Source organism: Sebastes umbrosus, chromosome 16, assembly GCF_015220745.1.
Source record: "Sebastes umbrosus isolate fSebUmb1 chromosome 16, fSebUmb1.pri, whole genome shotgun sequence".
In the NCBI taxonomy this organism is placed as follows: domain Eukaryota; kingdom Metazoa; phylum Chordata; class Actinopteri; order Perciformes; family Sebastidae; genus Sebastes; species Sebastes umbrosus.
The window spans coordinates 5,703,279-5,726,758 of NC_051284.1; the positions used below are offsets into that span (position 1 = coordinate 5,703,279).

At 41.9% G+C, this 23,480-nt stretch overlaps 1 protein-coding gene across 2 annotated transcripts in view; it reads right to left on the reverse strand.

The window, feature by feature from the left end:
• babam2 (BRISC and BRCA1 A complex member 2) overlaps window positions 1-23,480 on the reverse strand; it is a 120,468-nt gene that overhangs the window by 23,653 nt on the left and 73,335 nt on the right. For both annotated transcript variants that reach the window (XM_037796515.1, XM_037796514.1), the window contains exon 7: window positions 9,152-9,261. In XM_037796515.1, coding sequence (XP_037652443.1) covers window positions 9,152-9,261 — 110 coding nt within the window. The remainder of the gene's footprint in view (window positions 1-9,151; window positions 9,262-23,480) is intronic.

The following is a 23,480-nucleotide window of genomic DNA, read 5'->3' on the forward strand; positions in this document are numbered from 1 at the left end:
GTACACACACACACACACACGCAAACACACAAACACACACACAAACAGGCACCTACAGGCAAATGCAGATACACAAACATTAGTGCACTGCAGCCTAAAACTGTCTCTCTGTGTTGATTTTTCTGGGCTCCTAAATCTGGTTTGGGGGCAGAGACGGTGCCCACTCGATTCTTTTATGCCATGCAGCAGGTTTTCTGGGGGAAGGAGAGATGTATCCAACTCATCTCATGGGCACAGCACAATCAGGTAAACGAGAAGTAAAAAGAGAAAATGAAAAGAGCGAGGAGTCTGGTTACAAAATGGACGGAGATTATAAAATAAAAAAGAAGGTGTAAAGGTTAAAGGTTAGACAAAAAAACATTGCAGGTTACGGAGCCAAATGAATTCGGATTTATTGATGCAAGCTGCAATGACACAATCTCATTACTCACTCACTATTACAGATAAGAACTCAGTAAGCCATGCTAATGAGCATTTCTTTGCTGCCGCACCAACAACAACAACAACATATAAATAAAAAGTAGAGATGTCCAGAACTGACCCGATTCGGGCATACTGTTAATGGGCTGGTGTTAGTTAAAACAAAGCTGATCAAAATTGGATCCATTCTTTACAGTATTCTGCTGTTCTATCCAGTGCCAGCATTTAACTGCATATTAGAGTGAAAATAGTGCATGTGAATGTGAAAAACTATTTGATTGCACCAGTGATTGACTCCGTTAGAAACATCCGGGTTGGCAAAATCTGCTAAACTCTGACTTTTATCTGTACGAAATGTACCTTAAAGGGAGATTTGTCATGTATTTAATATTCTCATCGACATGGGAGTGGGCAAATATGCTTTCTTTATGTAAATGTATGTACATATTTATTATTGGAAATCAATTAACAACACAAAATAATGACAAATATTGTACAGAAACCTTAACAGGTACATAAATAATAAAGAAATATGCCAAAATCATAACATGGCAAACTCAAGTCTAACAGGCAACAACAGCTGTCAGTGTGCTGGTTATCATAAAGTGGGCATGTCTGTAAAGGGGAGACTCGTGGGTACCCATAGAACCCATTTTCATTCAAATATCTTGAGGTCAGAGGTTAAGGGACCCTTTTAAAAATGGCCATGCAAGTTTTTCCTCGCCAAATTTTAGCAAAAGTTTGGAGTGTTATTTATCCTCCTTCGCGACAAGCTAGTATGACATGGTTGGTACCAATGGATTCATTAGATTTTTTTAGTTTCATACGACGCCAGTACTTCACTCTAGCTTTAAAACTGAGCCCGCTACAACCTGCGAAAGATCGAATAGCGGCCGGGCCCGACGGTAGCCCGTTGTATTTCTAAGAGGTTAATTAAAAAATTGCAAGTTGGGTTAATGCATTAAAGAAATTGGTGGCGTTAAAACAGATTTTCTGTTCATGTGTTATTATTGCGTTAACTTCGACAGCCCTAAATATAATATTAATAAGTATGTTTTCTTCAGTGTATAATCACTTGAAAATAAGAATTGTATTTTCATTAGCTGAGAATGAGCCGTTTATATCTAAATACAGAACGGGTCCTCTTCACGGAGCCGGCCACCACGTTTCTACGGTAGCCCAGAACAGACAAAACAAACACTGGCTCTAGATAGGGTCATTCATGTTTTTCCATTTTCAGCCACCGTAGTTCTCCTACACGCTTGGCACACGGGAGAAGTTTCAATTGGTTGCAATCTGCAACTTCAACGCTAGATCGCCACCAAATCCTACACACTGCACCTTTAAGTTAGATAGGGAACTACATAACATGGGGCACCTTGCCTTTAATTTTAGACCATTATTAAGGTTGGCGGAGTGATACGATGATGAGGTGATGTATCATGTTTGATGTCAGTGTTCAGTTGTTGGACTGTGGAGATGAACATTAAAGTGGACCAAGTTATCCTGAAGACGCTGTAACGAAAGTAGTTTTTATTTCAGTAGCTACAAGTTTAACGTTAACGCCAAGAGTAAGCAACATTACACTATCTGCTGAAAGTGTAAATAAGCATCCGTTTCCTAATATGCTCGCCATATTAACCTAAAAGGTGATACAGTAGGTCACAGCTCGTCTCTCGCCACTTGGAGAACGCTGCTTCCATGCACTGTTACATACAGCTCAACGAAATGATGAAAAACGAAGTAAAAACACTGTTGCCTAAAGCCACAGAGGGATACTCTAATCTATGTTAGTTCTGCAGAAACAGTTTGATGCCTTGTGTGAGATTGATGTTAATAAAATCCACAGGGATGGATTGCGTTTGATCTGCATCTTCTGAAAATCTCTGCCCCATCCGATAGCTATCCATATCTTTAATTGGACTTGTCTCTTTGGTACAAAAATCCAAGCCAACACACTCCCAACCCACTTGATACTAGTGACCCGTACTACTGCCCCGTCTCATAACTATTCTGTTTCTCTGGCACACTAGAATCCCTCTTTTTTTGGGTCTGATCTTAGCACGACCTCCACTGCAACACTAGTAAGAAATAATTTCACTTGACAACGAAATTCTACCGCCTCCAAAAGCTAACATTTTTACATTCTCTAAACGTCTAAATGTGTTTAACACTTAACAGCTAGTTTGAATGAGTAGGGAGGTTGAAATCATATGGCGTAACACCATGCCTTTCACAGTATATTTTCTTCTAGGCGAGCCTGTAAAACATTATATGACAAATGAACACTGCGTCTTGAGCAGGTGAATCTGTAAACCTACAGAATAACATCATTTGACTTCTCATAATCGATCATTTCTACAGAAAAAGAAGCCAAAACGTCTGTTCAGTCCCATCAAAGAGAGGAGCCGATGCTACAGTCTACGCAGACTGTACATTATTGGTATTAATGTGGGTGTCTGTCGAGGTATTTCAACATCTTTTTTTCCCCCCTTGCCGCTCTGTAAGGCAGAACACATTACAGCGATGGTCTGTTTGAAGACAAAGTAACAGAGAGAGCAAGAAAGAGAGAGGAAGAGGGAATAGAAATAGAGGCATAACACAGTAGCTCAGGGGGCTTACGAGTTTGCGTTCAGAGCTCTTAGATCCGAGCCCCTGCTGAAGGAGAGTAAAAGTGAGATATCAAACAACTCAGGAGTGATGAAAGAGAAGAGTAGAGAGGTGGAGGAAAGAGAAAAGGAGAGTGAGGGAAAAGCTCTCTTCTCCCGTGTGTTGTGTTTTTTTTCCCTTCTTCCTCGCTGCGTTTCAGTCGAGCGAGGGACGACCTCGCTGGGTAGAGCACAGCTCTTCTCTCTCTTTTAAGTCCCACTCACTCTCTCGGCTCCCTTTGAGGATCAGCCAGAGGGATCAGCAGAGGAGAGGGAGTGATAGAAAAACGATGGAGAGAAGAGAGACAGGCGGCAGACATGTGGAAGTGTGGAGGGGGGGGGGTTGGAGAGATAGGACCGAGGAGACAAGAGTTAAAACGTGGTAAAAAAAAGTGAGATAGAAAGGACAGCAGTGAAGTGATGAGGAAGCAAGGGATGGAAGGCTGGAGGATGAATGGAAAACAGAACAACAGAGCGATGGACAAAATGATCGGACGATTGATGAAATGATGGAAAGACAGGTACATGGAGAACTTACAGACAGAAAGAACCCCAGGACATTTGACAGTGAATAGACGTAGTTGATATGACAGCATGTACCAACCCTGAAACCCAGTGGTGCCGAAACTCAAGCTGAAGTCAGTAGTTGTCCACAGCTGCTACATTCACCATTTCATATAATGAGATTTAAACAAGGAAACTAGGGCTGTCAATCGGTTAAAACATTTAATCAAGATCAATCGCATGATTGTCCGTGATCAATCGCGATCGCACGCAAATTAATCACACATTTTTTTATCTGCTCAAAATGTACCTTAAAGGGAGATTTGTGAAGTATTTAATACTCTTATCAACACGGGAGTGGGCAAATATGCTGCTTTATGCAAATGTATGTATATATTTATTATTGGAAATCAATTAACAACACAAAACAAAGACAAATATTGTCCAGAAACCCTCACAGGTACTGCATTTAGCATATGCTCAAATCATAACATGGCAAACTGCAGCCCAACAGGCAACAACAGCTGTCAGTGTGCTGACTTGACTATGACTTGCCCCAAACTGCATGTGATTATCATAAAGTGGGCATGTCTGTAAAGGGGAGACTCGTGGGTACCCATAGAACCCATTTACATTCATATATCTTGAGGTCAGAGGTCAAGGGACCCCTTTGAAAATGGCCATGACAGTTTTTCCTCGCCAAAATTTTTATCAACTTTGGAGTGTTTTTTTATCCTCATCCCCGACAAAACAGAAACGCAACAAAACTACTTGGTTAGGTTTAGGCAACAAAACTACTTTGTTAGGTTTAGTAAAAACACATCATGGTTTGGATTAAAATGACTTAAAAACAAAACAAAACCACAATAATTAAGTTTCACGCGGGACACGAACAGCGGTCTCCTGGGGGAAAGTCCGGTGTTTGTTGGACCCATCCACCACCAGCTCTCCCGCCCACTAGTAGTGGACTTTCTCGCTTGCATTACAAGTTATTATTCAATAACTTTTTTATTCAACGTATTTTCATTCACTTGTCGCTCGATATACTACGTCACCTGCTCTGTGTGTCACTCGCTGCGGCCCTCTGCAGACTTACAAAGGTATTTGTGAAACGTAAAAGACAAACGTCATCCGCGACAAAATGCGTTTCCTTCCGAAAGTAAATGAGAATGCAGTTTAGCTGTAATGGGAACGTAATGTATGGGGGGGAAGGGTTGAAAACTAAGAAAAGTGAAATAAAACAAACTGCAAATAGACAAGACAGCAGTATAGGGGAAGGAAGAATAGATGTGTGGAAAGATGGAGGATGAATGCAAAGACTAAAGAAAGGAAGAAAAAAAAAACATGACAGGTTGATTGATTAAAAGCTAGAATGACAGAAATATTGCAGACATAAAGAACCTCGGAACATTTTGACACTGAATAGATGCAGTTGATATGACAGCCTGTACCAACACTGAAATCCAGTGGTGCCAAAACCAAAGCTGAGCCAATTGTCTGCAGCTGTCCGCAGCTGCTACATTCACCATTTCATTAAGATGAGAAGTGATTTAAACAATTCCCGAAGCTGTTTTGATGTGAATTTCATTTTGGCATTATTTGGCTCGGGTTAATGCAGACGCTCCTGAATGTCGCCGTCTATCAAATGCTTGCTATAAAAAACAGAATGCCCAGGAACACTGCAACAAATGAGTTTTCCTCTTCACTGGAGCCGATGGGCAGCTACACAAGACCACGAAGACTAACAAGGGTCAGTAAGGACATGGACTAACAGATGTGCATGCACACATCCGCGTGCTAAATTAAGTAGCATCCGCAGTGAGTACAATACAAACGCGCTCATGCACGAACTTGCACACACATGCAATTGTTTGTCTTCAAACATCGGTGAAGAAGACATACATTTTCTTTCGCCCCTGGGTCATGAATTAACACACTCCCACGCAGCTGACAAAAAGGTGCACAAAAGCATGTAGCGGCGCATATTCATACACGGCCTTGATATGCATATGTGCAAAAATCTCGAGACAAAGAGGCAACATTAAGCAGGAGGCGAGGGGTGGTAAATGAGAGCTTGGCTCAGGGCAGCGCTGTTAAGCCTCTCTGTATTTGGAGCTGTTTTCTTAGAGGGTTTAGATGAGGAGGGTTTGTTTTACAGCCTCTCCTCCTTCGTCTAACCCCCCGCCGCTCCGCCAGCAGCCACCCCTCTCCGTCCCCTTGCGCCGTAGCTTCCCCACTTCCTGCTCTCCACTCTGCTGCCTTTAGCCTCCTTCTGTCTGTTCTCCTCACGCAACTGGCAGGAGGAGGAGAGCCTCTAACACCACTGCAACAGCTTCAGTCTGGTCTGGAACTGTGGTAAGGTCAGTCTCCCTCACAAACACACACTCCATCATAAAAGATGCAGACATATGCAATGAACACACATATCTAAACCCTGAGGTATTCTGCAATTTCGACACCATAACAGCGCTCTTGGTGAAAGCCTCTTCAAACCAAGTGGATGTTCTGTGCAGAAAGGTGTCCATGAAAAGAGGACATTCTTTGTTAAAACATGGCCAGTTAATAGGACCAAGAACGTTCAGTACATGTGAGCCGAAGAGAGAGAAAAAATATGAATATCAAATTAAAACCTACAGTACGGATGGGATCTTTGTATTCAGTGTTTAATACTAGGGCATCAACTAATGATTATTCTGATGATTGATTAATTCAGGCTGTTCCCATACACCGTTCGTAGCTATTCCTACGAAAAGTATTGCACTGTAATTCGTATCCCATGAAATCGATATGTATGCAATCCACGCAATTGTAAACCAGGAAGTATAGAGAGCGGTTGGGGTGGATGGGTACAGTAGGAGACCGGTGTTCGTGTCCCGTGTGAAATCAGAAGTCAACATTGATTTATTTGTCGTGTAACTTCTGTACCTAAGTTACGTCACTTTCGGAGTTATTTTAACCCAAACCACGATCTTCCTAAACCTAACTAATTCATTTTGTGAAGACGGAAGTTTAAATTGACACGTGTTGCTGGACATTTGTAAGAAAACCCACAGAAAATGAGGATTAACTTTTCGTAACCGTTGTATGAGGATACGATACTAAGTACTTCAATTAATTGATTGTTAATCAGATAAAAAGAAAAAGGCTAAATTTGTTATATTTTTTTGGAATAGATTTTTTTATAAAAAAAAATAAAAATGTTTCCTTGTCTTCTTGTACAATGCTGTTTGACTACAATAAATAAATACAATTAAATAAATGGACATTGGGGATGCAGCCATGCACTGAGAATAAAAGGGAAATATAACCAATATATATTTGATCAGATATTGTTAAATTTTTCTGACAGGTTGAGTTGCACCTATGAAACAACAATATAGAGGCTCCACAGTCCGGACCTTATTACTCCTTTCATCCTTGACAAAGGCAGCGCAGACCAGATCCGCTTCTTAAATTTTTTTCCCTTTCACAATAAAAGCAGGCGAGTATTTCGTGTTTGCGTGTCATTTAATAAGTTATGCAACTTCTGGAGTTATTTCAACCCAAACCAGAATCTATTTACCTAACCAAGTAGTTCTGTTGCCTAAACCTAACCAAGTGGTTTCCTGTGAAGACGGAAGTTTATTTTGAAAAACATGGCAAAGAGCGTAAATTGACTCATGTTGATGGACATTCATAGGAAAACGCACAAATAACTTTTCGTCAGATATCATATGAATCGTTGTATGAGGATACGTTGTGTTCCTTGTAAACCAGCTATAGCTGTCTCTCTCATATTATTGCTTAGATATGCACTTAAACATGCACAGCACGGGAACAAAAATGAGGATTATGTAGGACAAGCAGGTGACCTTTGTTTTGTGTGGTGTAATTGGGGGTATTTTGTTGCAGTTGCAGTTGCTGTTCATTTTTACATATTGGAGAGGAGGAGCGTCTGTGTGTGTTCATGTATCTGCTTTGGCGATTATGCAGGAGAGTGAGAGAGATAAGTGGATATGCACGGTAGATGAGAGAGAGAGATAATGTGCAAAAATGGGATGAAAATGGCAGGAGACAGAAGAGGGGAGGGAGGATTTGATTATTGTAAAAAAATACAAACAACTGGAGAGAAGGATTACAACAGAGGAGCAACAGAGGAGCATGGAGGATGAGGATGGAATAGGAACGGGGTTAGACAGGAGGATGAGAGAGAGAGAGAAAGAAAGAGAGGGAGCGAGAAAGAGTGGTGGTGGTGATGGGGGTGAGGGGGTGGGGGGGTGGGGACAGAGGTCTCTTAACCTTGTGCGACGGGGCGTGTGCTTGTAAATAAACATCAGCCTGAGATTATTCCGAGCACGAAAGCCCAGACCGTGGGGCCCTGAGGTCAGAGTGGGCCCATACCTGACTCTCTCTCTCGCTCTCTCTCTCTCTCTCACAAACACACACGCACACGCACACGCACACGCACACACACACGCTCTCTTATCTACATCCACACCTACAAAGACGTTGTGTTGAGAGCAAAGCCTATTCAAATACTGGTGCATGCACACAAACACATGAAAACAGACACATAGATTTGGGGTATAAAAACCAACAAGCATGCACGCATCCAAACACACACTCATCTGCGCACACACACACACACACACACACACACAAATGTAAACTGACAAATGCACACAAACACACACACACACTAAATCTAGCAAAGACAAAAAATGGATTTGAACAAAGAGAATACGCTGAAGTACCCACTCACACAGTGCCCACAGACTCACAGAAAACAGGCCTGCGTGTACACACACACACACACACACACACACACACGCACGCACACACACACACACACGCACACACACACACACACACACACACACACACCGTCTCTGTACTGTTAACACCCCAGATGTCTGCAGACATCCAGTCATCCTGAGCTCAGACGCTGTGTGTCATCCATCTCATTTTTTTTGTTCTTCCCTTGTTGTTTTTGAGGAACCGACTGATGAGTCCAGACACTGGGATGTGGGATTATTCACAATGACATAATATGGCGCTAGATTCACAGCGCGCGCACACACACACTAATCTGTCAACTACATCTCGCATCGTCGAAAGTCTGAAGCGGAGCGAGTGGGCCCGCATCACCTTTTGCCGACCTTCCCCGCCCCTCCCCCTGTGATTCTAAAGGTATTTCGTCTTTACTAGTGACATGCTGCAACAAACTTGGAGACTTTTTCATTGTCCCCTAATACTGCAGGAATGTGTCTGATCTAAAGACATCACGGCTGTAACTAACCATTATTTTCATTATCAATTAATCTGCAGATTATTTTCTAGATTAAAGGCAGGGTTGGGGATCTTGAGAAGGATGGGGTGACCATATTTTCAAACCCCCAAACCAAGAACCCTTGAGTGTACCACAAGTGTACGCACCATAGGCGTTTTCATCAGGATGGCTAACTTGGCGCATTTGAGTACAGGAGAGATCAGAAAGAAGGCATTATTATAGGAGGGTGCATCAGAGGCTGTGACATTGAACACTGAATTAACTCATAAAGGAACAACAGAAAACATATTTATTGATTTGGTGTGCTTACTGTTCAATGCTGGGGGAGAGGTAGAGTTTAGGGAAGACTTGGGTAGCCTCAGCATCCTCAAAGCTCACTGAGAGAAGGGCCACGTCCTCTCCAGGGTCCACGGCTGTGTCCTGAAAAAGATAAAGCCAGGTTGGTAATGTCATTCAGTACAACCACTATCCATAGGCAAAACATAATTGAGATGAAGCTGGGAATAGCCACAGCCTGCACTGAATAAGGCTGGGGTATGCATGAAATGTCGACATTTGAGCTGTCAATTGATTAATCACAATTAATTGCATGATTGTCCATAGTTAAACTATAGTAAAATATGACCAAACTGCTGAAACTTTGAGAGCAAGTTAAAATAACACTGCTACCTTATAATCTTCAGGTGGGGCGTAGGCCTGTATTGTGTTTACTGTGCTACTAACTGGGGGCTGTACGTCTGTGTACGTTTTGACAGTGTGTTTATTGGATTACAAATTTGCCTCCTGGCAAAGTGGTCTCCTGGTGACGGGAAGGATGAAACAAAAATACAAGTTGTTTTCTTGTTTCGACCACTTTTGGATTTAATCCGATAAACAAACACACAGACCCTGTACCTTCAACGTGATTGACAAGTCCTCGTGGTAGCTCTACGTCTTGGTCCTCTCATGTTGGACTGAGGGCAGATTGGACGCTACAGTGATTCACTGTCGCCTCTCGAGTGGTAAGTGGTATTACAATACAGGACGGTCCGGGGCTAGCTGCTTAGCATGTTCATTTCAGGAGATGGCTTTGACATAACGTCAAAACTGTAACCTCTTCACATATTATTATGATTTATTGTGATTTTTGTTAACTTTTTTAACACTAGATCATGGGGAAAAGTTGAATCATACACTTCTAGGGACTTTTAATTTGAAAATACCTAAATTAATACATTAAAATGTTTGATTTTCAGCATGTATGTAGTCAGAGATGTCCTGAAGTCAAATATATCAGTCATTGTCAGGTATTATTATTACATTTTTTTTCCAGAAACCCACAAATCAAAGAATAAAGACATTTCCTTCACAAATTAGTGGTATTTTCTTATTAATTTACAAGGGACATGTAATGTTTTATACTTCTGGTGAATATAATCCAATCAATCTTATTTCCATAGATGTATTTTGGATATACCATTCCCTTTGTTAACACCTTATTTTGAAAACCAGACGTAGTCACACGTGTATACTTCTGCTAACTTCACCATGTCCGTCGTCAACTCTCCCGTCAGCTCTGTTCTCTTTATACATCCGTGGTTAGACTATATTTATCATAAATGTCAGTATATGGGTGCTCTACAGTTGTAGCGTCGGCCGATTTGACCTTGGAGATGAGAGTGACGGCTGGCTTGATCGCACACTACCGCAATACGATAACATTTCCTGTCCATGACAGAGTTAGCATGCAGCTTTCGCCAAGATGTCCATACTGTAGAGTGTTTCCATACTTTACTGTATGTGTAGTGTTTACCAGTTTGGATTTAATACGTGAGGGTTCAGGTCATATCCACGCGGACCGTCCGCCGCTTTGTGCTTCCTCATTTGCGGCCAGCTGTAGTTTGTTTTGGTTGACGGATACGGAACGGATACGGAACGGATACGACGTCATGTTACTCAGACTACAACAATAAAAGTCGTAACTTCCTTCTATCTTCCTATAGTCAAATTTCTGGGCTGATCTGTGAATGGAAAATTAAATTTTTTCCAGTTTAAGGAACAACATCATATCCTCCATCAGGGATGATGACGAAGGAGTTTTTGAATGTTCTAAACTCAAATTCTGGCCAGATCATACACATTGCCCCTTTAAACCCAAACCTGGGTATCATACACTTCTCTGTCTGCACGAGAAGTGTGCCAATCCCAAAATGTTGGAGGAGATGGAGAGGAGAAGAGGAAAGACACCAGAAGAAACATCTGTTTTGTTTCACGCCACATTAGCTTCAACAGCTGCACTACGAGGCTGAGCTGATGACTGGGAGCACCAATCAAATCATGTGTGAGATGGATGCAGAGGCCACCCGGAGCTGCTCGCTACACAAACCTCGTCTGTCTCTCCAAGGTTCTAATTTCTCATTCTGTGATGTTTTTCCTAGAGCATGGCTACTTCTCAGGCACTGTCATTAGTGCAATTCCACATCAAGCACCATTCTGGGCTCTCTCTCCCGACTGAGGCTCGGCGGCGTTAATCAAATGTCTTACAGATGGTTTGAACTCATCCATTTGTTATAATCGCTCCCTGCCGTGGTGAGAGGAAAACCTAACCACCATACATGATGGACAGAGGCACAGCGCGACCAGTTTGCAGCAGGGCGGCCTCGAACGTGATCGGGCTTATTAACTAATTACAAACGCTCCGCTGACCACAAAACCAAACTGACTATTGGTTTGAGAAAAACACGGCTGAGTGGGTGGGAAAAGAAATTCCTTCGCTGAACATTTCCTTTCGAAGTGGAGTGGAATTAATTTTTCGGCCTGTAATCTAATGACTTTGACTATTAAAGAAAAAACAAATACATTAATAAAAAACAGGGCTGTCAAAGTTAATGCAATAATAACGCCTTAACAAATTAGTTTTAACACCACTAATATCTTTAACACATTAACACAACTTAGGTTGTAGTGGGCTCAATTTTACAGCCAGAGTAAAGATCCTGGAATCATATGAAACTAGAAAACCTAAGAAATCTATTGGTACCATCATACTAGCTTGTCGAGAAGCAGCTTAAATAACACTAGAGCTGGCATGGTGAAGGAATTTCTCCTGAAGTGATAATTAATTATTGCCCTTTTTTTTTTGCTAATTACTTAAATAATAATGATTTTAGTGCTATATAAATACATTTTATTGTTAGGCTGTTATTAGGTATATTCTTGCTTTTTAAAGGACAAATATGAACTAATTAAATGCTTGTTTATTGTTAAATGCAAAACACAGAAGGGCAGCATATTACCCAAAGTTGAACATTTTTCAACTCTCGGCGACCAGCAAAAAACACCAAACGTGCAGCGCTCAGCGCAGAATAGACGCTCAGCACCTCGTCACGCTGCTGGCATTTGAAGCATAGTGTAAATACGTGGTGCTCTCATTGCAAAGCATTCAAAAAAGAAAAAATGTGAAAACATAGTGGTTGTGGCGGTTGCTTGCCATCCCCTGCGGTTGGCTTGTCAATATTGTGGTGTTGCAATACTGGGATTATTGCGACAGCCCTAAATAACGAAACTTGCGTTACATTTTGAAGAGGAAAAACTGGCATGGCCATTTTCAAAGGGGTCCCTTGACCTCTGACCTCAAGATATGTGAATGAAAATGGGTTCTGTGGGTACCCACAAGTCTCCCCTTTACAGACATGCCCACTTTATGATAATCACATGCAGTTTGGGGCAAGTCATAGTCAAGTCAGCACACTGACACACTGACAGCTGTTGTTGCCTGTTGGCCTTGAATCTGCCATGTTATGAGTTGAGCATATTTTTTATGCTTAATGCAGTAACTGTGAGGGTTTCTGGACAATATGTGTCATTGTTTTGTGTTAAGTGATTTCCAATTATACATTAATTCTTTATTTTGGGCGATATATTTTGGGAGTAATCGTGATTAAATATTTTAATCGATTCACAGCCCTAATATAAAAAAAAAAAAAAATCAATGTAACATAAGTGTAAAATACAAAGGTCATTAATGAACAGTACTTGAATCCAATCCCGTAGCACATGCAGATATCAACAGTCACAACAACGGCTGCAGCTCTGCTGACTATCATGCAGTCGGCCTTGTCGTGGCAGATACATTAGGGGGTAAAGCCATAAAGAGTAGAAGGGAGGCAGTGAAAGACAGCGGGGTGTGTGTGTGGCATCCAAAAGTGTTGCCTGATGGAATCAGCTCACATCAATATAGTGTGCATCAGTAAACAAGAACTGCTCTCTGTCTCACAGCAGCGCTCGCGGCTTCTGCCGCTGACGATATGGGACAGATAGGAACAGGCATGGAGACGTGGGGCCGGGGTTTGGGAAAAGATTGTTTTGCTCCAGTTTGTAGCTGTCAAGTCCCGTTCTCATCTTTAAAGGTGATTTAATGGATGCTTCCTTTGGACTGGGACAGAGTAAACAGACAGATGAGAACCAACAGGAAGGTGAGAGGGCCAAGACAAGAACATAGGGCAGCTCTGTATCCCTCGATTCGGGCGGACTAAGGGCGCTGTTGAAGGGAGAGCCTTTTTGTGGAATGATTCAGACTCATCTCATCCCAGCAGACAGCGAAGAGCTGTCACAAGTCATATTGCATCAGCAAAACAAACAAACAAACCAACAAAATCTAAAGGCAGACCCTTTAACTTTTAGCTATTGCCATTCTAAATTAATGTGCTGTGCAGATGAGCTGAAACAATGTAAATACAAATTGTTGGCCTTGTTTAGTTAAATTTAACTACACATCAAACTTTACATGATTATTTCACAACCTCACTTTTATCTTAAAAAGTAACACGCAAACGCTGTCAGCCAGGTTTGATCACAAGCAATCTCTTCTGGTGTATGAGCAACACGTTCTCATCCCAAATCGTCACATACCGCTGCTTTGTCACGCTCCTTGGCATCACTTTATTTTCAGAATCAAAACCACTATATTGGGCAACTGTAGCTCAGTGGATATTGCGAGTCGTCCTTTAACCACAAGGTTGGGGGTTCGAATCCCGCCTCCTGCTGTCTGCATGTCAAAGTGTCCTGGAGCGAGACACTGAACCCTAAGTTGCCCCGGGCGCTTTACAGCAGTCCACTACTCCTATAATGCTTAGGATGGGCTCAATACAGAGGTCAAATTTAATGTTTGAAGTTTAAGTTTTTAGGTTAATAGTTACCCCTTGGCGTCACTTTAGGATTAGGCAACAAAAGGGTTAGGTTTAGGAAACAACTACATTGTTAGGCTTATGTTTGTACAGTGAAAATGCCACTGAACATTGTGAATACGGGACCCGAACAGCGATCTCCTAGATGAAAGCCTTGTGTTTTGGCACTAAGATTTGGCACTGACCGCGAATGTTTAAGGTTCAGCATTGACCTCTAACAGTTAAGGTTAGGCATTGACCTCGAATGGTTAAGATTAGGCATTGACCTCTAACAGTTAAGGTTCAGCATTGACCTCTAACAGTTAAGGTTAGGCATTGACCTCCTACAGTTAAGGTTAGGCATTTACCTCTAACAGTTAAGGTTAGGCATTTACCTCTAACAGTTAAGGTTAGGCATTTACCTCTAACAGTTAAGGTTAGACATTTACCTCTAACAGTTAAGGTTAGGCATTGACCTCTAACAGTTAAGGTTAGACATTGACCTCTAACAGTTAAGGTTAGGCATTGACCTCTAACAGTTAAGGTTAGGCATTGACCTCTAACAGTTAAGGTTCAGCATTGACCTTTAACAGTTAAGGTTCAGCATTGACCTCTAACAGTTAAGGTTAGGCATTGACCTCCTACAGTTAAGGTTAGGCATTTACCGCTAACAGTTAAGGTTAGGCATTTACCTCTAACAGTTAAGGTTAGGCATTTACCTCTAACAGTTAAGGTTAGGCATTGACCTCCTACAGTTAAGGTTAGGCATTTACCGCTAACAGTTAAGGTTAGGCATTTACCTCTAACAGTTAAGGTTAGGCATTTACCTCTAACAGTTAAGGTTAGGCATTGACCTCCTACAGTTAAGGTTAGGCATTTACCGCTAACAGTTAAGGTTAGGCATTTACCTCTAACAGTTAAGGTTAGGCATTTACCTCTAACAGTTAAGGTTAGGCATTGACCTCTAACAGTTAAGGTTAGGCATTGACCTCAAATGCTTAAGTTACGCCACACCGGAAGTGGTTACACTGCACCAGAAATTACGTGAGAAATAAATCAATGTTGACTTCTGGTTTCACACGGGACACACGGGTTTTTCCCACCCATCCAACCCAATCTCCTCCCTATGCGGCATTTACCGCTCTTTATACTTGTTCACAATTACGTGGATTACATACGAATAGATTTCATGGGACATATACAAATTACAGTGCATCTATTTTTCGTAGGTATATCCATGAACGGTGTATGAGAACAGCCTGAATTTCATGATGCCATTTTCTGGAGAAAAAAGTTTTCAGGCTTCTTTAAGTGGCATGTTTAAAGGAAATTAAAGTGGAGAGGGGCAATACAAATGCTTTACTTGACAGCTGCTTTTGGTTAGGGAATACACAGTGGGTTGAATGGGTGTACTTGGAGTGTGGTGGTAATTTAGAGGCATTTACAAAACTCTCTCATGATTTTCTTCTCACAAAACTTTTGCAAATCCATACAGGAAGTTGTGAAAAGATAGCCTAATGAGAACAAAAGTTGACCTTTTAACCCGCCTGCCTTGAAACCATTACTTAAATTGAAACAGAAGAGCTCTTCCCTCTGTAATGAAATAAAAGCCCCCAAATGGCCATTAATGTTTCTGTGCACACATACACACATCTTAAGCCCTTTTAACCAAATACACTTGAGGGCAACTGCTGCTTGCTTATGTAAAGAGTTAGGAGAGAAGGAACATTAAAAAAAGCTTTTGCTCCACAGGCCACAGGCAGGACCTTAATGAAGAGACTTCTTCATTGGTAAGTAATGAGCACTGAAGTGGCCTGGGTCAGAGGACTGCGAGACAAGGAGGGGGTCCTGCAGGGGTGGTGGTTGGACGTTAAAGCAGTATTTACTACATGCCCCTGAGGGGTGTGACTCAACTGCTCAAGGACTGGATTTAAGGAAGCGGGTGAAGAGTGTGCACGCCCATGTGTGTGCGTGGACATCAAGGTTAGAGGGTGCCTCCGAGTCAAACACTTTCACGTGGCCACCACCCCGCGTCTTCCATCCTCCTTACTCTTTCAGACACATGGGTGCATGAACGCGCACATACACACCAACGCACACAGACCCTTTTTTCCCTTGTGTCCGTCCTTGTGTCTCCCGATGCCCCGGCCTCTGGCATCTCCTCTGTGTCGCATGTGACAGGTTGGAGATGTGACAGCTGTCCTTATGCCAGACCAAGTCTGGCCAAAGTCACAACACACACAAACACACTCATCTGCAAATGCTACAAAGGGGCTCTACTGCAGGGCTGGTACGGAGGAGGTAAGGGCACTTTGTCCGCCTTCTTCGCCCAACTTTAAATGTCATGCCCAACGTAATGGGGCGACTTGACTGACAGCAGGGTTGTTGTGCAAGGACATGTCCAGCTTGAAGGCGAGCGGCTTTGAGTGCCCTTGTACATGTGCTGGACACACAATAAGTACAAGGCAGCGGCTGCAATTCAGGTAGGACATTTTGAGGAACTCTGGATCTTCACTTCTTCACTGATCAAGGCTATAGCTTAGGGGTGCTTCTTCACTGTTTGGTTCCGTTAAAACAAAGTGCGTTTGCCCGGTTAATACGGTTAATTTAGGCTGGTGATAAAGCTGTCAATTGGATGCTGATGTGGACCAAACGACCGGACAGAGACCGCTTGAAAATTAAGGTCTCGATCCACTTCCAAGTGGACTCTGGTGTGGTTTTGCAGACGGACAAACCACTGGAATTTGAATAATACTAGATATATGATTATATGGCACAAAGTTCAAAAGTTAAACTACTAATAAACCCATTAGCTGATCATGACCTGATCAGGAAGCGATTTGTATAAGCTATGCATATATTTGTTTAAATAATCTGGCAATCATGGTAATGTATACGCGTGTCAGCCATAGAAATAGAATAAAGGAGAAGAACGGACTTTCCCATTCAAATCATGGTCAGAGCGGCTACTCTGACAAAGGTCAGAGCGGCGGACAGTTTTATGTGCACCATTGCAAGAGCGATTGTCAAATGGGCTGCCTTCCGCATAAACCGACTTGCGGCATGTTGCAGACTCACTGAGGCGAGGTTTTTACAGTAATGCCGACTCAATGAGCAGAGGAGTAGTAACGTTACGAGGCACATAGAAAATGTAAATGAGTCAAATTGAACAACTTAATGCTTCACTCACACACTCTTGTCACAGCGGAGGAAAGCACACTGCTATCGCCAGATGTTGCTTGTTTTCTGGAAGCAGTGTGGCGTTGGAGCATGGCAGAATTAGCAAGCTAATCGATACTCAAATAATGGCTCAGAATTAAAGGTTTTAAGAAAAACTGCAGAATTTACACAACCGGGGCTCTTTATTCACAAGTTTTTTTTTCATTCACTTTCCAGGACATCGCTACCAAATATATATTTCAATGTCTTATAAGAAATGTTGACAATCATTACATAGCAACACTAAAATGTATCTTCCATGTTCAACAGAAACAAAAGAGCATCGACCGGTACGACATGTTAAATAATACTTTGAGTCCTACAACAGAATACAGTGAATGGATGTCTGACATGTTGAATTATATGTTTGTGCCAGCCTTTCCTTAAGTTTGACAGAGACTTACGCCATCGCACCCTGAGGGCGGGAAAGCACGGGGTCAAGGTGGCAGCTGCCAAAATGTCTCATTGCATGACATGAAATGTTCTGATTGAGAAAGAGAGTTGAGGATATTGTTCCTAATGATGTGGTGCTGCTGCTGCTGCTTCTGCTTATGGGGAGGGGATGAGCAGAGATGTGGTTTACTCCAGGGGCCATGATGATCCCGCTCCCTCCACCTCAAAACACAGAACATGCAAGCGCAAGCACAAGTCACTGCGACCCAATTGGCACGCATGTCCAAGAGGACCTTATGTCCTCTTTCTGAAATATATGTGACCTATCCCATGTCTGTTCCGTTCTCTCTCTCGTACTCTCCATTCCAACAAACTCTCAGCTCATGTTTTAACTGATGTAAGACATCCATGGTAGATGATTAACCAGGCGAACTTTGCGTCACCACACAGTCGTACCCCGTGCCAGGGCTTAATTTTGCCGTGAGGACAATAGGCGAGAGATTACAGAGCACACATGCTCCACCTGGATCGACGTTGGTAGAACAGAGCCCAAACACACCTAAACACTGCCCTGTTACCACGGTCACAAAAGCTTTGTGCGTGGGGTGTGTATGCAAACTGAAGAATAAGAATATACTTGTGTGCATGCCTCTCTCTCTGCAGAGCATGCAAATCTTTTTAGTATGATGGGTGTGGTAAACAAACAATAATCTATCCAGAATGTTCCCAAGTTAATTGGTTTAGTGAATGCAGCCATACTGTCTGTAGTGTGAAACACATTATAGACTAAAACCTAATTCTATAATTTAATCTTCTTAATTCAGATTTAGGCTTTGGGCAGTGGAGTGTTGAGTTGTGGCCATTAATAGTTTTCATGTGATTACAGTATTGATATAGAGTACAAAACAGGAACAAATATGTTGTTCATGTGCTGTTGCAGTTATTCTGTCTAAGGTCAACGTATCCTCATATAACGGTTCGTGTGATATCTTACGAAAGGTTTTGTTATTTTTCTTGCATTCTCGTACGAAAGTCCAGCAACACGAGTGATCATTGCGCCTGTGCAAGACCCTGCAGTGCTGAACCGGTTGTTTGGGCAACAAAACAACTTGGTTTGGTTTAGAGAAAGATTGTGGTTTGAGTTAAAATAAGTACGCTTGAAATACTTGGTTAAGTTTAGGCAACAAAACTACTTGGTTAGGTTTAGGAAATATCGTAGTTTGGGTTAAAATAAATATGATTGAAATACTTGGTTAAGTTTAAAAAACAAAACTACTTGGTTAGGTTTAGAGAAAGATTGTAGTTTGGGATAAAATAAGTATGTTTGAAATTCTTGGTTGAGTTTAGGCAACAAAACTACTTGGTTAGGTTTAGGAAAATATTGTGGTTTGGGTTAAAATAACTACGGAAGTGGTGTTACTTAAGTATTGAAGTTCTGTTACAAATTTGTCAACGTTGACTTCTGGTGTCACTCGGGACACAAAGCAGGTCTCTTTAAAGTTAAAGTCCAGTGTTTGTTTTACCCATCGATTCACCCCGTCCTCCTTCCTACACAGACTTTGTCACTCTTTATACTATGTCACCTGTCCTGGCTCACAATTACGTGGGTTACATATGAATTTATTCTGCGGATTATACACAATACATAAAGCATTACTTTTCTTAGCTAAAAGTACAAACAGTGTATGAGAACAGCCTGCTCAAGGACATGTAAATGGAACAATTGTAATTGGAAACTGCAGGAACATTGACAAGAGCATTTCAACAAAACACTGGCAGCTGTGTTTTCAATTTAAAGCAGGCCTTTGAAATTTTACCACAGTGAAATTTTTAATGCAGAGGTTCCTCCAAATCAACAATGATTTAGTTAGTAATGGTAAGTAAGGAAATGATGGTATATGAGGCAAAACAGTAACTTTGCAAAAGCAGTGGCTGCAATTTACAAACGCTAAGGGGTAGTTTTAGTTATGGGGCCAATCTTTCTCAGTTATTGACTTTATTGAAAAGACCATGTTAAAGATCACACTTTACCATGGCCTTTCAACAAGTCACTCTAATCCAGTACAGTGCTAACAAAAGCAGCTGTAACAACTGAAAACAAGTCACAAGAGCAGTGTGTTGCAAGATACTTAACCAGTAGCGTCTCCACCCCAAATACCCGCACGCTTAGCATCCATTGCTCGGAAATGAGATTGAATGAGACACCTATGACTGAGTCATAACCATGAGTGAAAAGTGTGTTAATACAACCAGCTGGGCAAACAACACAGTCAATACGAGCCATCTGAGGGGACAGAAAAAGGCACAGAATCAAATAGGAAAAGATGCTCCAATGTATGTAGACATCCTACTGCAATAATGCCAACTACTCTATAAGTTTGAAAACACAAGGGGATCAAACACATGACATTTGTTTTTCATTTCACTTCTCTTTTCAAATCTTTGCGACAATAACTGGCAGATGACCAACAGATGTGCCACCGAGACACTTAAGCAAGCCGATCGGCATTTCACTTAACCACGAGTCATGTGTGTGACCGTGGCCAAGTGTCACTGATATTGTGTCACTAATAGCATGTCACCGCAATGATCTGGCCTTCGCTGTGCTGTCTGTGCGAAACATCCAGTGTGTGTGATGCTACGGCTGGAAGCCACAAGGGTGACTCAAGTATGTGTGTTTGCATGTGGATAACTGCATGCCTGTGTGTTTCAAGGAATGAATGAATGCATGTAGTATGTGCATACTGATGACACAATACAGGGTGACCTACAAGTCAAGTGGCATCTGACTTCTAGAACTTGTGGTGGCAGTATTATATGGACCATCTTAAACCTCAATTGTTTTTCTTCCTAATCTTATGTGATGGGCGATTTAATATTAAAAAGGACGCCAGCACTCACTGCAAACTTTAATCTGAAAATGCTAGACTTTGAGCTGAGGGCCTAACACACTGGTTCGGTTATTGTGGCATTTTCTGGGGGTGATAATTGTAATTGCATTATTATTGCTTCACTGACAGTGTTGCAGGGTGTTTTTGTCCCACTGCACCGTTAATGAGACTAATCCGGTCATTTGAACCACTGCAGCGCCTTACCCCCTATTTGGGACCGACGGGACGTTGGGCCTAAACAACCGTGAAATAACGGCATTTAGTGAAATTACAAATCATTTGGCTCATGACAAAATGGATATGGATTCATGAGGATTGATCTCAGCACAAACTACCCGATAAACAGGAATATCTGGAAAGATAATAAAAATATCGGGGCTTTGTTGAGCATTGTCGGGAGGGGAGAATCGGGCTAAAACATGACTTGATTCTCGTGTAGTGTGTGCCTGGCATTAGCTGTATTTCTTTAATCTTGGTGTCAGAACTCGTTCACGTGCACCAGTGCAACCAAATTACATACAGTATGCAGCGAAATGACTGCACCGTAGAGCCCAGAGATGGATGGTAAATTGAATGTTTGATGTTGTATTGTACTCCATCTATTTGAGAATATAATTAATCTGGTTAGTTTGTTTTCAGATTCTGCTACGTTGAGACTATTTACTAAAATGATGCCTTCATTTAAGCTGTTTAAGAAACTCTTGAGCAGAAAAAGTCTTCCTTATTATGGGGCTTTTTTCCAGGGCATTGGTAAGCAAAGGCCATAACAAATGAGCACAGACAGGCAACATATAGGCACGCAATTTCACCCTGAAGCCACCAATGTGTTAATAAAAAAGCCTACAGAAGGCGGTATGAGGCGCGCAGAAGGACAAGGAATTGAGACTTAAATGGAAGCTGAATAACATCAGGGTTGAAGTCAGAAAAACAAACGATTAGGAAGAAGAACATTTGGAGGTGTTACAGAAAAAAACAAACAACATATAGATAGTGTACAACTTGATACAGAGTGAGGGCGGAAAGTAGGCCAGATAGAAGTAATTCCATGGAGGCGTGGAGAAGTGTGGGGCGGCGGAGGAGAGAGGGGGGGATACTCTCTTGAGACTGTGATGTTGGAATCCTCTGATGCTCAGCTGGGGGTACAAGCAGGTGGGTGGGAATCTTGGTTTGGAGACGCAGTGTGGGTGGTTATGGGGGGGGAGGGAGGGGAGGGTTGGGGTAGGGAGATTGTGGATCGCAGATTCGCCGAGGGAGAAAAGAGGCGGGCATGACCTTTGGTATCAGGGAGTCATATTGGGGTCACTGGAGCATTAGGGAGTGGATTTGAGCTCTAACCACCCCTCCTAAGGCAAGGGATTTCTCTTTAATTCACCTACTCCACAGAGGATGTCGAGGCGCTGGCCTTTATCTCCTTAAATAATCTTTTTTGCCATTTACTTCCACACTTCTAAAGGAGGTGACGGACGCATCCTATGCTACATGTCTTCTAAAAGGCACCTGACATTTCATCATGTCCTATTATAGAACATGGGTGCTTTATTTGTACAGTATGTACTTATGGGGATGTAAAGAACATCAGTTAAAGGAGGGGGTGTGTGCTTTTTTTCCAACAGGCAGGCAGAAATGGAACCACTTCTTAAATAAAGAGCAGATAAAAAATGTATTAGTCTGAAGGACAGAAAATGCAACAGCCACTGCATACTGTATACTTTCTGTTCTCAGCATATGCACATAGAAGACACTGACTACGTTTAAATGCACACTCGTATTCCATTATTATTATTCCAAATATGACAATATTCTGAATTTGATACGGGTCATGTAAACAGCACATTCCATTCCGATACTCTGAATTAGGCCTTTTTCTGAATGGAGCATTTTCTGATTAAGACATGTGAGATATGGCGTTATTATTCAGGTTTTAGAGGCATTCTTTGGACATGTATACAGCGCATTCAGAATATGCATCTCAATTTGGGTTTTACGGCAGTTTGCGACACACAGCCTCTTGCCTGTTTACCTCCAGCTCTGTGCGTTGCACACAAACCAACTGGCTAACACTTTGCAGAGATGCACGCCCAAAAGAGAAGCCTGGACGGAAGAAGAAACACACCTACTTTTAAACAGAAAGAAAAACTTGTATATCAACAGGTTTTTGGATATGCGCAAATATCCTAACACCAACCTTTTCATGAAGGTGGTTGAAGAAAAGAAAGAGGGAGGCTGTGTTCGCACGGTCCAACAAGTCCTTCACCGGTGGAAAACTTTGAAAAAAAAACATATTTTGACGCAAAGAAGGCAAAATGGCACAAGCAGCTCCTGCCGTTCCTTTTCCATGCTTTGAGATGACATGTTAGGGCATCAATCCCTGTCAAGATGATGATGGTAAGAATAGAGGAAAAGACAACTAGTTAGCCAGCTGACTTGTTTAGCGAAATTGGTTGTTTGGAGGTCAACATGACATACGTCACGGCGACGTTTTACGTTAATCGGAGTATGCACGGCTGTATGTAAACTGGAATATTAGTGGAATATTCAGGTTTAGTAGAGGTAAACAGCTTAGTAGGAATATTGTCTTTTTCAGAATAAGGGCAAAAAAATTGAATATTTGGTGCAAGTAAACAGTCACTGACAAAGCAAATGCAACAAAATGAACAAAACAACTAATTTAAAAAGATAATTAAATAGAAATAAGTGTCATCACCATTGAGATGAGACATACTGGTTAAATATGCTGCCTGATTGCATGTTTGCCATGACATCATGAGGCAAGAGATGACTCAGTTACAGTGAGGAATATGTTGTTCATCATGTGCAAACAATTATCAATTCACCAGCGTCAGAGGCATTCTGTGGCATTAGTCACTGCATACGGTCCCACACCTAGTTATGATATGATGAGGCAAGACTTAATAGGCCGAATGTGTGTCATCATCAATGTGTCTCTGATGAATTCTCACCTCTGATGAGGATTACTAGCTTAGTATGGCAG